Source organism: Panulirus ornatus, chromosome 17, assembly GCF_036320965.1.
Source record: "Panulirus ornatus isolate Po-2019 chromosome 17, ASM3632096v1, whole genome shotgun sequence".
In the NCBI taxonomy this organism is placed as follows: domain Eukaryota; kingdom Metazoa; phylum Arthropoda; class Malacostraca; order Decapoda; family Palinuridae; genus Panulirus; species Panulirus ornatus.
Genome location: NC_092240.1, coordinates 43,499,805 through 43,515,163, shown reverse-complemented (window position 1 = coordinate 43,515,163; position 15,359 = coordinate 43,499,805). Strand labels below are relative to the sequence as shown.

The following is a 15,359-nucleotide window of genomic DNA, read 5'->3' as shown; positions in this document are numbered from 1 at the left end:
GGAAACAGCATCGCCACCCCCTGCTGCATCAGCGAGGTAGTGCCACAAAAACAGACAAAAAAGGCCACATTCGTTTACACTCAGTCTCTAGCTGTTATGGGAGTTATGGGAAAAACACCAAGAGTTAATTAAGATGATTTGACCCTTCTCTCACAGGACAGGTCATATGCATCTTTGCAAATCTAGGGAAAGTATAGTGAATCTTGGATAGAATAAAACAGATAGCAGATGAAGAAACTAAAGGAACATTTTCCTCCTATGAAAGAAAATAAAAACATGGGCTTTACGAACCACATCAGAACACTGAACATATAAAAATATGCCCAACTGAGAACAGGGCATAAAAAGTGCACCTACAGGTACCATCACAAATACCCATCTTCATATTTATGACTGGTTTAAGCTCAATCCTAAAGACTGGCAAACAACATAAATTATAGTGTAGAGTTGTAGAGATGAATTAAAAATTCCAAATGTACATTACTTAAACCCACAAACATTCTTAATTAATGGATAAACAGCATGCTTATTAATGGTGTGGTATGAAAATTTTATTATGAAATTCATAACTAGAAAAAAGTGGCCTTTATAAACTGCATATAAATGCTGAATTCTTAGTCTAACAGTGTAAAGCTATTATAAAGTAAATTAAAAAGATTTTATTTACAAATAAATAAATATCTGCTCCTACACTTTAGTTTCATAAAAAAATGATTGTACATAAATTTACACATCAAACATGACAATTTTTTTTTACAGTAGTAGCTTTCTACTATAAATAATTAGCATTACCTATTTATATGATTCATTGCCTTAAATTCAGTTACTGTTAACTTTATCAACAAAAAACACTGAATCTGTTCGCTGTCGTTATCTTTCCATTGAAAATAATGATTTCCTCCCATAAATACAAGGAAGGAGTTAATAAGTCTGCATGGCAACAAGTGAATTGTCCAGTCCAATATACAAATAAATATCCTTTCAACCAAAACATAAAATGAACTGTATTTCATAAATTTTTACGAAGTACTTCATAAAACATTAACAATATTAGCTTTTTCATAAATGAAATTCAAATCTATTAATCTATGATTTGCTGTCATAAGTTCAGCTGTCAACCTCATTAACAATGAGCATTGAATTCTCTGTCTCTTCTTTCTCATTTGTTGTCTCTTCATCGGAGTCATACCGTGCTCCTGTATCTGGAGGCAGTTCATGGGTTTGCATGACACCAGGTGCCTCACCCAACCCAGCAATGGCTTGAATAGTGGAACACACTTCAGAGTACAACTGGTGCACCAGGCCACTCATCTGCGTTACATCCTTCACCGCAACTGGCTTCTCAAGTGGATGCTGAGTGTACAGTCGTTCTGTAGGTACATGCTCCCATGGAGCCAAATGCAATTGTAGTGGCCGCTTTGTGAGCAGGGAAAATGCTGGTTGAAGCTCATAACAATTTTTAAAGAGTGAAACACGTGCAAATATGTAAAGGCCAAGCCTGGCACGGGACATGGCTACAACAAGACGTCTTACATCCCTCAAGTGACCTACAGCACGTGTCCTGACAAGTGACAATAAGATATAATCATTCTGCTGTCCTTGATATTTGTCTACAGTACTTATCTTGTGAGGACGACCAAATAGCGGATTTCGAGCACACCTCTGTTCAACTACATCACGTAGTAACTCTTTTTGCCCATTGTAAGTTGTTAGCAAAGATATTTTTGAAGCAGGATATCCAATAAGCCTCATATACATATATAAGTGCACTACGTATTCTGCCTCAGCTAAGTTCTGGTAAAAGTATTTTCGTGGTTCTGTCTCCCCACGTCCCTCAAGGTCATCAACATTAATCAGCTGGTACTCATAAAATATTCCAGCATTAGCTACTTGAAATTCAGGCCAGGATATCACATGAGGTAAATCACCCAAATTGTTGTATCGCCAGTTATACAGTGCACAAATGGATGGTCGAGCACGCCCCTGGGCATCAAGCTGGACGGTTGGAACACCTAACCGTACGAATCGTGTAAATAAGCTCTGCTCACAGTTGCTGTACTTTTGAAATGCCATATTCTTGATGACAGGAGGTAACTGATGATGGTCACCAATCATAACCCAACGTTTAAGACGATTCCGTCCATCTTCAGGATTCTGTAATAGTAATGGAATGAATGTTTCAATTTCTAAAATCTGAGCACTTTCTTCCATTAAAATGTTATCAAACTGAAAACCCAAATCCACAAGTTCTCGTCGTTTGAGTGCAGCATGTGTGCAAGTCATTGCAATAATCTTTGCCTCCTTCACAAGTAAATACCTTGTACGATCAAGGCCACTCCTTAACATTTCAAAGGCACGAAATTCTTTCAACTGTGTAAAAATATTTTCAAGGTATCGGAAGCAGCCCTCTGCAATTTCCATATCCTCTTCATAAGTCAATCCTTTAAATAATGGCTGCGGTGCATTACTGAAAAAAACATGAAATGGAAACAATTCATTCACCTGTTGCACATTGACAGACTTTCCAGGAGTAGCAGTAACCTGACTTATGTAACGTTCCCAGCGAGCAAGAACGTGCTGCAAGAAAAAGTAGCCAGCAGTCTCACAAGAAGCTCCCATCTCACCAGCTACACCTAGTGACTCCTTGAGTCGTGTTACCTCATCCAGTAGTTCAAGCCGCTTACTCAGTACATAGTTAACACGTCCATACCGGCTAAAGTCTTTCTCTGTTTCCAAAGCCTCCTCACCATGGCCTAAACGTAAAAGATGACGTTCATCAACATCTAGTGCAATGACTTTCTCAAAGAGCTGGTTGAGAGCTTGATTAGAGTGAGTAACAACAAGGGTTCGCTCTGCTGGGTTGTTGTGATATATATTAGAAATAATCTGAACAGCAACATCAGTCTTGCCTGTACCTGGAGGTCCCACAACCATTGTAAGGCCAGGCTGCATGCCAGACCGAATAGCTTCAACCTGTGTAGGTGTAAACTGTACCCTATTCTTACGTGGTACAGTATATGGATATGGACCACGACTCGGTACAACATATGGCTCTATATGAATCACTTTAGATACCTTGTTGTCTTCCCCCTCAGCTAGTCGTTTACTTGACTTTTGACCTTCAAAAGTTAATTTGAAAGGTGGATGCATATTGGCCTTGGGGTTATGTCTAATAGTATAGTCTGGAAAGCTCTTCTTCAAATGATCAAAATCAAGGAATGTGTCATTAAAATCCAGAGTGGCCAAAGCATTTTCCCTTTGAGAATAATGAGCAGCTCCAGGATCACCATATCCAAGAATGATATCCAACAACCAATCAGGTACAACACATTTAGTGTTCATCAAGTCACGAATAGTCTCTAGAACAGCTTTAAAATTGTTCTCCTTCGGTTTTCTTCTCATTAAGATATTGAATGTTTCATACACATCTTCAATACCATCACTGGCTTTTATATTGTCCATGTCAATTTTATATTGATTGCAGTCAAGCCAAACACGGAAGGTTCTAGTTTCTCCCTTCAGCTCCGGCTTAGGCTCAGGCCCTTCCTCTATAACCCGACCATTTTCATCCAGCATTCCTTCCACTTCGCAACCACGAACACATCTCAGGCCCCATTCACCAGGGAAATATCCCTCAGGATTGGGGTAAGCCTTAGGATGGAAGATGGAGAGTAAGAGACACACATCATGCTTCCTTAGAGCCTCCCACTCACTTTTAATCTCTCTTCTTACACTCAAGTTAACTGTGATATCTGCCCGTACCCTTGATGGTTTATCCTCTCCGACATTGGGCTTTGCAACCTCACACACAGCAAAATTAACAATGGGTTGTGCCATACGAGCCCATCCTCTGAAAATGACACTTCCATCTTCTGCTGCCCATGGGTTTAATCTCATCACAACATCTTCTATATCCTGACGAATTTCATATGTTGATTCTAATCTAAAAAGATCAAAGTTCCTCAGCAGATAATCATGCAAGGTCAGGAACTGCAGATTCAGTTTAGGTAAAGCCAGACAAGCATCACCAGAGTAATATTCTGATGGAACAATATTATCATCCCAAATTATATGCTCAGTGGGATACAAAGGCATTCGATTAATTGCTTCCAACTGTGAAATGCGACGCTGATACTTCCAGAGTATAATTTCTATCATATATTTGTTGTTCGTCTTATTTTCATCATCTTTTGGAAGAAGGTGAAGTAAATGGCATAGTTTCTGCAATTCTTCATCCTCTAGCTGTTCAATATGCTGTCTTAAAGTTTCTGTGTCATCAACTGCTGCCACACTTGAGAAGCTGAATTGTGTCAATTGTGGAAAATTTTTAAAAGTGATGCTCTGCAGTACTTTCACTTGGTTGTAGTGAATTTTCATTACATCTAAGTCAGAGAGCGGCTGTCCAGTGTTATCATTTATCTCAAACTGCCCAAAAACCTTGAGAATATGCAGTAGCTGTGAAAACAGCTTGCCCTCTTCTCTTGATGCAAGTGCAGATAACTGACACTGAACAAGGAGGTTGCAACAGTGCAGGAGAGTGTTAAAAAATCTCCTTGTGGGTAACTGAGATTCAAGATCAATCATAAGTTCTAAAAACCTTTCACAGTAATGTACAACATCTTCATTAACACCCTCATCTCCTGCAGGTATAGATGATAGCTTTTCCAAGAACTGCTGCATGAGAGAATACAAAAAGTTAGTGTCAAAGTCAAAATTCTCTAATTCTTTATCTTTTAGTTTTTTTCTGTGTCGTGCAGTTCTCTTTAATGCTTTAGACCAATTTGGGAATTCCCTAAGTACATTTTGTAGCTGACCTTCAGAAAGACACTCCAGGATATTATAAGATACAGTATGGCTAATCCCATTACGTATGAGATCCGTTTCAATACTATTATAAAGGTGGTTAAGAAACACTATCATGTGAGTTTGTTCTTTCTGAGAAAATGCTTTTGTAGTGTCCAGGCATGCTTTCATGAGATGGCGAAGAAAGTCACTAAAGGGTCCTGGGTGCTTTACAAATGAGTCCCAGGCAGGAACACGCTCACGAAACTTCTCATTCACAAGAATAACAACAGACATAAGATGAGATGAGGTAGCATTCTCAGAGTAGTTTGGCCAAAGATAATTTTCTAAGTACTGACTTAATTCTAACACAACAATACGGCGAGTGGCAAAATCTGTAGCTCGTACTTCACTTTCATAGACATCATCAATCACTTGGGGATCAAATGGAAGGTGAGAGTCTCTGGTATCTGGTGACCAGTACTGCTGTGCAAGGAATGTCACCCGATCAGCACTGATCTGGTCAACAGTGAGTCCCTTCATTATTCTGTTTCTTCAAAGAGTACACTTAACTGCAAGGTGTAAAGAATATGCAGGTTTCCTGAAAAAGAAAGTATGGTTAACCATAATATCAAGACTTCGGGAAACACAGAGAATTTTTCAATGTTATGTATGAGTAAAAGATACCTTTGTTTTAGGTTAAGCATTAACATTTACATTATCAAGTCAATATTTCACTGCACAATTATTTTTGTATCACCTTAAATATACATAAATACTTTTGGAAACAGCAATGGTACTGCAAAGGCATTTTTTCATTACCAATCAAATATTACTAAAAAGGGTATTTTGGGATTTATCAAATTTCAAGTTATAAAATAAAACACTAATAAAATAAAACCAATCATATACTTACCATATTTCTATTAAATAGTGTAAAATATTTGTCTTCATAATACAATAATATCAGTAAATATAGTTGTAATCCCTGTGATGGGGAGAAAGAATTCTATATCCGTATTTCCTGCGTGTCACAGAAGGTAAATAAATGCAGCTAGAGTTTGGGGGCTGGAAACCCACCCTTCTTGAATTTAAATTTCTAGAAAATGTGTGGATGTAACCAAGATAAGAAGACAGCAGAGATGGGTAGCATGTTTGGGGAAAGGAATGTAGATGTTCTGGCAGAGCAAGACAAAGGTCAAAGTAAAATAGAAGAATGGTTTGAAAATGTCTTAGAAACAAAGGCAGGGGTTGGTGTGAAGGCAAAAGCCATGGAAGGGGTAGCAATACTCCTGAAGCAGTTGTGGGAATGTGTGAAAGAGTGTAAGGAAGGGAGCTCCAGACTGATACGGGTAGATAAAAATGAAAGTGGATTACAAGAAATGGATGTTTATTGGTACTTATGTACCTAGCCATGAGAAGAAAGATCTTGAGAGGAAAGTGTCTTGGAAGTAGCAGAGGATGTATGTGAGCAGTTTTGTTGCAAGAGACCACGAGGAGAAAGATCTTGAGAAGAAAGTGTCTTGGAAGTAGCAGAGGATGTATGTGAGCAGTTTCGATGCAAGAGCCCACTTATCAACGACAGGTGATTTAATTGTGAAGGTAACTAATATAGCAGTTGAGGGTATAATTGGGGGGGGATGAGGTATTCAATAATGTGAATGGAAATGGTGAACAGCTTGTGGAGATGTGTGCTGAAACAGGGCTGATGTTTGGCAGTATCTGATTTAAAAAGAGTACATACAAAAGTACTAGCATGTCAGTAGGAAAGATGGTTAGCAGGCATCGTTGGATAACATACTAACTGATAGGCATGTCAAAGGGACACTTTTGGATGTGAATGAGCTGAGAGGGGCAGCTGGTGGTATTTCTGATCTTTACCCTGTGGAAGCAAGGATGAAGATTTGTAAGGGTTTTCAGAAAAAGGGAAATATTATGGGTTAGAAAAGAGTGGTGAAAGTGAGTGAGTTTAGAAGAGTGTGAAGAGATACCAAGAAAAATTAAGTTTAGAATGCTTAAAGCTGAAACATACAAAACTAGGGGAGTGGGTGAGGAATGGGAGGCTTTAATGAAGCACAATGGGCGAGGTTTAAACAATATTGGCATGAGCAAGAGATGTACGTAGCATAAGTAATGTGAAAGGTGGGCAGGTTAGACAGGGCTGTGAGTACTGGGATGATAGTGAAAGAGAAAACAGATACATGGGTGGTACTTACAAGAATGAAGTTAAGATAATTGGAAGATGAGTAAAAGTAAGCAGAAGGTCAAAAGGAATGTACAGGGATAAAAAGAAGGTAAATGAGAGGTATGGTGAGCGAGTATTAGTAAACTTCATAGAAGGAGGTTAAGTGTGTGCAAAAAACAAGAGAACACATGGAAACATTGGTGAAGGGGAAAAATGGGGAAGTATTAACAGGAAGTCATTAAAAGAGGAGATGGCATGAGTCTTTGAAGGATTGTTGAATGTGTTTGAAGACAGGGTGGCAGATGTAAGGTGTCTGGGTTGGAGTGGTAAATGAGAGGTGTGGTGAGTATTAGTAAACTTCATGGAAGGAGGTTAATTGTGTGCAAAAAACAAGAGAACATATGAAAACATTGGTGAAGGGGGCAAATGGGGAAGTATTAACAGGAAGTCATGAAAAGAGATGGCGTGAGTTTCTGAAGGATTGTTGAATGTGTTTGAAGACAAGGTGGCAGATGTAGGGTGTTTGGGCTGGAGTGGTATGCGAAGTGAGAAAGTCACAGGTAAATGAGAGGTGTGGTGAGTATTAGTAAACTTCATGGAAGGAGGTTACTTGTGTGCAAAAAACAATTCTGAAGGATTGTTGAATGTGTTTGAAGACAAGGTGGCAGATGTAGGGTGTTTGGGCTGGAGTGGTATGTGAAGTGAGAAAGTCACAGGTAAATGAGAGGTGTGGTGAGTATTAGTAAACTTCATGGAAGGAGGTTACTTGTGTGCAAAAAACAAGAGAACACACGGAAACATTGGTGAAGGGGGCAAATAGGGAAGTGGTAACAGGAAGTCATGAAAAGAGGAGATGGTGTATTTTGAAGGATTGCTGAATGTGTTTGAAGAAAGGGTGGCAGATGTAGGGTGTTTGAGTTGGAGTGGTATGTGAAGTGAGTCGCACAGTGGTTTGGTGAAGTGAGAGTGGTTTGCATAAGATGAAATATGGCAAGGAGGCTGGAGTGGATGATACTGCAGATGAATTACTGAAGAAAGGGGGTGACTGTGTTGTTGATTGATTAGTTAGGATTTTCAATGTCTGTATGAATCATAAAGATATGCTTGAGGATTGAGGGAATGTATGTATAGTGCCAGTGTATAAAGGCAAGGGGACAAAGGCAAGTGATCAAACTACAGAGGTGTAAGTTTGCTGAATGCACCTGGTAAATTGTATGGGAGAATTGTGACTGCGAAGGTGAAGGCATGTTCCAAGCATCAGACTGGGAGGGAAAAATGTGGTTCCAAAAGTGGTAGAGTATGTGTGGATCACATGTTTGCTTTAAAGAATGTGAGGAAAATACCTAGGGAAACAAAAGACAAAAGTATCTGTATGTAGCAATTAAGAATATGGAGAAAGCATATCATAGAGCTTGATAGAGATGCCTAGTCATTAAGAATATATGAAGTGGGAGAAAAGCTGCTAAAAGCAGAGAAGTTTTTATAAAGGGTGTAAGGCATGTGTGTGCAGGAATAGAGGAAAGTGAGTGGTTCAAGTGAAGGATGGTCTGCAGCAGGAGTGGGTGATGTCATCATGGCTGTTTAATTTGTTTATAGATGGGTTAATGAGTCAGTTGTTGTTAGCTGATGTTATCATGGCTGTTTAATTTGTTTACAGATGGGGTGGTGAGGGAGGTATATACCAGAGCCTTGGAGAGAGGGGGCAAACATGCAATCTGTAAGAGATGAGGGGATCTGGGTAATGAGTTTGCTGATAACAAAGCACTGGTGGCAGATTCGATTGAGAAACTGCACAAGTTGGTGACTGAGGCTCGAAAAGTGTGATAAGAGGAAATTGCAAGTAAATGTAAATAAAAGCATGGTTTTTAGGTTTAGCTAGGTAAAGGGACTAGACAGTTGGGGTGTCAGTCTGAATGGAGAAAATTTGGAGGAAGTGAAGTGTTGCAGAAACCTGGGAGTGAAAATGGCAGCAAATGGAACCACAGGAATGTAGAGGGAAGTCATAAGGTGGGTGAGGGGGACAAAGGTTCTGAAAGGGCAAAACTAGGTATGTTTGAAGGTATAATAGCCAACAATGCTGTATGGAAGTTACACATGGGCTATAGATGAAGACATGCATACAAAGATAGATGTATTGGACATGAAATGTTTGAGGACAATGTGATCTGAGGTGGTTTAATCGAGTGAGTAATAAAAGGGTAAGACAGAGAGCCATGGTAATAAAAAGAGTAAATGAGAGAGATGAAGAGGGTGTGCAAAAATGGTTTGGACATATAAACAGAATGAGTGAGGACAGGTTGACAATGAGGATATATGTGTCACAAGTAGGGGGGATAAGGAGATAGGAGGAACAAACTGGAGACAGGAAGGATGGAGAGAAAAAGATCTTGAGTGGTTAGGGGCTAAACATGCAGAAGGGTTAATGGTGTGTACAGGATAGTGTAAATTGGAATGATGTCATGAACAAGGGTTGACGTGCTGTCAAGGGATTAAACCAGGTGCAGCGGCTGGGAGAAACTATGGAAAGGTCTGTGGTGCCTGATGGCGGACAGGGACTACGGTTTTGGGTATGCTGCAAAACACAGCTACAGAATAGATGTAAGCACATGTAGTCTTTCTTTATCTGTTCCTTGTGATACCTTGCTAATGTAGGAAATGGTGATCAAAACTAGTTATGTTTGAAGGTATAATAGTCCCAACAATGTTGTACGGAAGTGACACATGGGATATAGACAAAGATATGCAGATGAAGTTGTGTTGGAAATGAAATGTTTGAGGACATTACATGATGCAATAAAAGGGGCAACAAAGAGGTGTGGTGATAAAAAGTGTATAATAGAGAGCTGAAATGGTTTGGACATATGGAGAAAATGAGTGAGGAAAGGTTGACAGTGAGGATATATGTGTCACAAATGAAGGGGAAGGGAGAAGGGAGAAACCAATTGGAGATGGAAGGATGAAGTGAAAAAGATTCTGTGTAACTGGGACATGAGCATCCAGGAGGGTGAACAGCATGCATGGGATAGTGTAATTGGAATTATATGGTGTAGAGGGGTTAATGTGCTGTCAATGGACAGTAAAAGGACATGTGAAGTGGCTGGTGGAAACCATGGAAAGGTCTGTGGTGCCTGGTTGTGGACAGGGGGCTGCGGTTCTGGGTACACTGCACATGTCAGCAACAGAATAGATGTGAGCAAATGCAACCTTTCTTCATCTGTTCCTGGGGCTACCTCACTAATGTGAGAAATGGTGATCAAGTATTGGAAGAGAGAGAGAGAGAGAGAGAGAGAGAGAGAGAGAGAGAGAGAGAGAGAGAGAGAGAGAGAGAGAGAGAGAGAGAGAGAGTAATACAATTCTCTTCTTCCAGAATATATTCCATATATGTAATACTAGCAGTATATTTGTACTGATAACTTTATCACTAGAACCATATCAAATCAGACATCTGCAAATGTAAATGAACTATCTATATTGTTACAAAATTGTGTTGTTCTGTTGGTGTAGGTTTGTATCATATTGTATAGACCTTGTATTGTGAAACAAGTACATGTCCACTGCTTAGCTGTTAGACTTCATTGGCATGACAGCTGGTAAGTGACCATGTGTCAATCATGTCTTGACTGTGAGGTAAGCATCTTATTTACGTCAGAGATGAGTGGAGTGATGGACAGTAGGGGACCTCTAGCCAATCACAGTTGAGGTGTGGGCCTGCCCAGGTGGCGTCAGTCTCGACTATGGTGTCAGCATTTCTCACATGTTTCTTGTTCTAAATTTCTAGCCAGTCACAGTTGAGACATGGGCCTGCCTGGATGATGTCATTTGCAAATTCTGCTTTGTCAACCAATCAGAATTGACCCTGTTTAGTTACATCCTCCTAAAAATACTCTGAGAGGGGTTGTGTTATTGATTCCTTCAACTGACAGCACCCAGATAATTTGTGTAATTTTCCCTTGCCCATAATTTGTAGCCAATGTATTGTATTGCATTGTATGGCATCTATCTAAGTGCTAACTTTGGTTGGTTATATTTTGCCTATGTGTAAAGTGTACTAGTATTATCATTTTTAAAACTGTGTTTGTGTAGAGGAAGAGATTTCTTGATTTGAAAACTTATGTGGATTATGTTTAAAGTTACTTTTGTTCCCTGTAAGTAATTATTCCCTTTTGTATCATTTGTTTCTTTTAATGTAAATAGTTTTTATCCCTGTGTTTAATTTCATCCCTTAAATTTGGAGTGACGTTGTGTGTGTTGCATAACAATATGCTCATTTCAACAAGAATTTATTACTTATGGTAATGATTTACATACCAGTATGTTTTATCATTCTAATACTTCAAAGTATTTTAACTTTCTAAAAGAGGAAACAAGAAGAGTCATGCGGGGAGTGCTCATCCTCCTCGAAGGCTCAGATTGGGGTGTCTAAATGTGTGGATGCAACCAAGATGAGAAAAGGAGATAGGTAGTATGTTTGAGAAAAGGAACCTGGATATTTTGGCTCTGAGTAAAACGAAGCTCAAGGGTAAAGTGGAAGAGTGGAGTGGTTTGGGATTGTCTTAGGAGTAGAGTCAGGGGTTGGTGAGAGGATGTGAGCAAAGGAAGGAGTAGCACTACTCCTGAAGCAGTTGTGGGAGTATGTGATAGAGTGTAAGAAAGTAAACTCTAGATTAATATGGGTAAAACTGAAAGTTGATGGAGAGAGATGGGTGATTATTGGTGCCTGTGCACCTGGTCATGAGAAGAAAGATCATGAGAGGCAAATGAGAAGAAAGATCATGAGAAGCAAGTGTATTGGGAGCAGCTGAGTGTGTTAGCAGCTTTAATGCATGAGACCGGGTTATAATGTTGTGTGATTTCAATGCAAAGGTGAGTAATGTGGCAGTTGAGGGTATAAAATAATGTACATTGGGTGTTCAGTGTTGTAAATGGAAATGGTGAAGAGCTTGTAGATTTGTGTGCTACAAAAGGACTGGTGATTGGGAATACCTGGTTTAAAAAGAGACATACATAAGTATACGTATGTAAGTAGGAGAGATGGCCAGAGGGCATTATTGGATTACATGTTGATTGATAGACGCGTGAAAGAGAGACTTTTGGATGTTAATGTGCTGAGAGGGGCAACTGGAGGGATGTCTAATCATAATCTTGTGGAGGTGAAGGTGAAGATTTGTAGAGGTCTTCAGAAACGAAGAGAGAATGTTGGGATGAAGAGAGTGATGATAGTAAGTGAGCTTGGAAAGGAGACATGTGTGAGGAAGTACTTACCAGGAGAGATTGAGTGCATAATGGAAAAAGGTGAGAGCAAATGATGTAAGGGGAGTGGGGGAGGAATGGGATGTATTTAGGGAAGCAGTGATGGCTTGTGCAAAAGATGCCTGGGGCATGAAAAGGTGGGAGGTGGGCAGATAAGAAAAGGTAGTGAGTGGTGGGATGAAGAAGTAAGATTGTTAGTGAAAGAGAAGAGAGAGGCATTTGGATGATTTTTGCAGGGAAATAGTGCAAATGACTGGTAGGTGTATAAAAGAAAGAGACAGGAGGTCAAGAGAAAAGTGCAAGAGGTGAAAAAGAGGGCAAATGAGAGTTGGGGTGAGAGTGTATCATTAAATTTTTGGGAGATTAAAAAGTTGTTTCGGAAGGAGGTAAATAAAGTGCATAAGATGAGAACAAATGGGAACATCAGTGAAGGGGGCTAATGGGGAGGTAATAACAAGTAGTGGTGATGTGAGAAGGAGATGGAATGAGTATTTTGAAGGTTTGTTGAATGTGTTTGATGAGAGTGGCAGACACAGGGTGTTTTGGTCGAGGTGGTGTGTGAAGTGAGAGGGTCAGGGAGAATGGTTTGGTAAATAGAGAAGGGGTAGTGAAAGCTTTGCAGAAGATGAAAGCCGGCAAGGCAGCGGGTTTAGATGGTATTGCAGTGGATTTATTAAAAAAGGGGGTGACTGTGCTGCTGACTGGTTGGTGAGAATATTCAATGTATGTATGGTTCATGGTGATGAAGTGCCTGAGGATTGGCGGAATGCATGCATAGAGCCACGTGAGTGTTCAAATTACAGAGGTATAAGTTTGTTGAGTATTCCTGGGAAATCACCTGGGAAATTATATGGAAGGGTATTGATTAAGGCATGTACAGAGCATCAGATTGGGGAAGAGCAGTGTGGTTACAGAAGTGGCAGAGGATGTGTGGATCAGGTGTATGCTTTAAAGAATGTATGTGAGAAATACTTGGAAAAACAGATGGATTTGTATGTAGCATTTATGGATCTGGAGAAGACATGATAAAGTTGATAAAGATGCTCTGTGAAGGGTATTAAGAGTATATGGAGTGGGAGGCAAGTTGACAGAAGCAGTTAAAAGTTTTTATCGAGGATGTAAGGCATGTGTATTAGTAGGAAGAGAGGAAAGTAATTGGTTCTCAGTGAATGTTGGTTGGTGGCAGGAGTGTATGATGTCTCTATGGTTGTTTAATTTGTTTATGAATGGAGTTGTTAGGGAGGTGAATGCAAGAGTTTTGGAGAGAGGGGCAAGTATGCAGTCTGTTGTGGAGGAGAGGGCTTGGGAAGTGAGTCAGTTGTTTTTCCCTGATGATACAGCACTGGTGGCTGATTTGGGTGAGAAACTGCAGAAGTTGGTGACTGATTTTGGTAAAGTGTGTGAAAGAAGAAAGCTGAGAGTAAATGTGAATAAGAGCAAGGTTATTAGGTTCAGTAGGGTTGAGGGACAAGTCAATTGAGAGGTAAGTTTAAATGGAGAAAAACTGGAGGAAGTGAGGTGTTTTAGATATCTGGGAGTGGAATTTGCAGCAGATGGAACCATGGAAGTGGAAGTGAGTCACATGGTAGGGAAGGCTTTGAAGGTTCTGGGAGCACTGTAGAATGTGTGGAAGGAGAAGGTTATCTCGGGGCAAAAATGGGTATGTTTGAAGGAATAGTAGTTTCACAATGTTATACGGTTGTGAGGCATGGGCTATAGATAGGGTTATGTGGAGGAGGGTAGATGTGTTGGAAATGAGATGTTTGAGGACCATATGTGTGGTAATAAAAAGAGTGTGGTTGAGAGAGCAGAAGAGGGTGTATTGAAATGGTTTGGTCACATGGAGAGAATGAGAGAGGAAAGATTGACAAAGAGGATATATGTGTCAGAGGTGGAGGGAACGAGGAGAAGTGGGAGATCAAATTGGAGGTGAAAGGATGGAGTGAAAAAGATTTTGAGTTATCAGGGCCTGAACATACAGGAGGGTGAAAGGCGTGCAAGGAATAGAGTGAACTGGAACGATGTGGTATACTGCGGTTGAAGTGCTGTCCATGGATAGAACCAGGGCATGTGAAGCATCCGGGGTAAACCATAGAAAGTTTTGTGGGGCCTGCATGTGGAAAGGGAGCTGTGGTTTTGGTGCATTACAGATGACAGCTAGAGACTGAGTGTGAACAAATGTGGCCTTTGTTGTCTTTTTCTAGCGCTACCTCGCACACGCGCGGGGAAAGGGGGGTGCCATTTCATGTGTGGCGGGATAGCAACAGGAATGGATAAAGGCAGCATGTATAAATATGTACATGCGTATATATGTATATGTCTGTGTATGTAAATGTATGTATACATTGAAATGTATAGGTATGTATATGTGCATGTGTGGACGTTTATGTATATACATGTGTATGTGGGTGGGTTGGGCCATTCTTTCGTCTATTTCCTTGAGCTACCTCGCTTACGCAGGAGACAGTGACAAAGTATAATCTTTCTTTCTTTCATACTATTCGCCATTTCCCGTGTTAGCAAGGTAGCGTTAAGAACAGAGGACTGGGCCTCTGAGGGAATATCCTCACCTGGCCTCGTTCTCTGTTCCTTCTTTTGGAAAATCAAAAAAAAACGAGAGGGGAGGATTTCCAGCCCCCCGCTCCCTCCCCTTTTAGTCGCCTTCTACGACATGCAGGGAATACGTGGGAAGTATTCTTTCTCCCCTATCCCCAGGGATATATATATATATATATATATATATATATATATATATATATATATATATATATATATATATATATATATATAATAATAGTATAATAAGTATAATAATAATGAAAAAAAATCAAAGTAAAATTCTGACATGACCATAAAGTGTACCATGAAAATTCATAATCAAACAAACACGTGTTTTGATCTTGACTGATTTTGAAAGAAGTAAATCTAGACTTACTAATAATGGCATAAAATAATGTTGTATAGGATCAAGTTAAAATAAGATACCACCTTCATGGTGCAGCAGTTAGGGCTCCTGACTGTGATGCATTTACAGGCTGCATGGAATTGGGCCCACATTTTATTTTTTCTAATACACATTGGAGGATTCATTGATGGACAAAAGTCCCCAGGTCAGGACTTAAATGAAATTGAGAGAGGATTT

General features: G+C 39.9%; 1 protein-coding gene across 1 annotated transcript in view; it reads right to left on the bottom strand.

Moving 5' to 3' along the window:
* Positions 1 to 532: 532 nt before the first annotated feature.
* LOC139754698 (RNA helicase aquarius) overlaps positions 533 to 15,359 on the bottom strand; it is a 35,963-nt gene continuing 21,136 nt past the window's right edge. Inside the window, exon 2 of the mRNA XM_071672268.1 lies at positions 533 to 5,383. Within this exon, the coding sequence (XP_071528369.1) occupies positions 1,108 to 5,325 (4,218 nt within the window). The 5' untranslated portion in view covers positions 5,326 to 5,383 and the 3' untranslated portion in view covers positions 533 to 1,107. The remainder of the gene's footprint in view (positions 5,384 to 15,359) is intronic.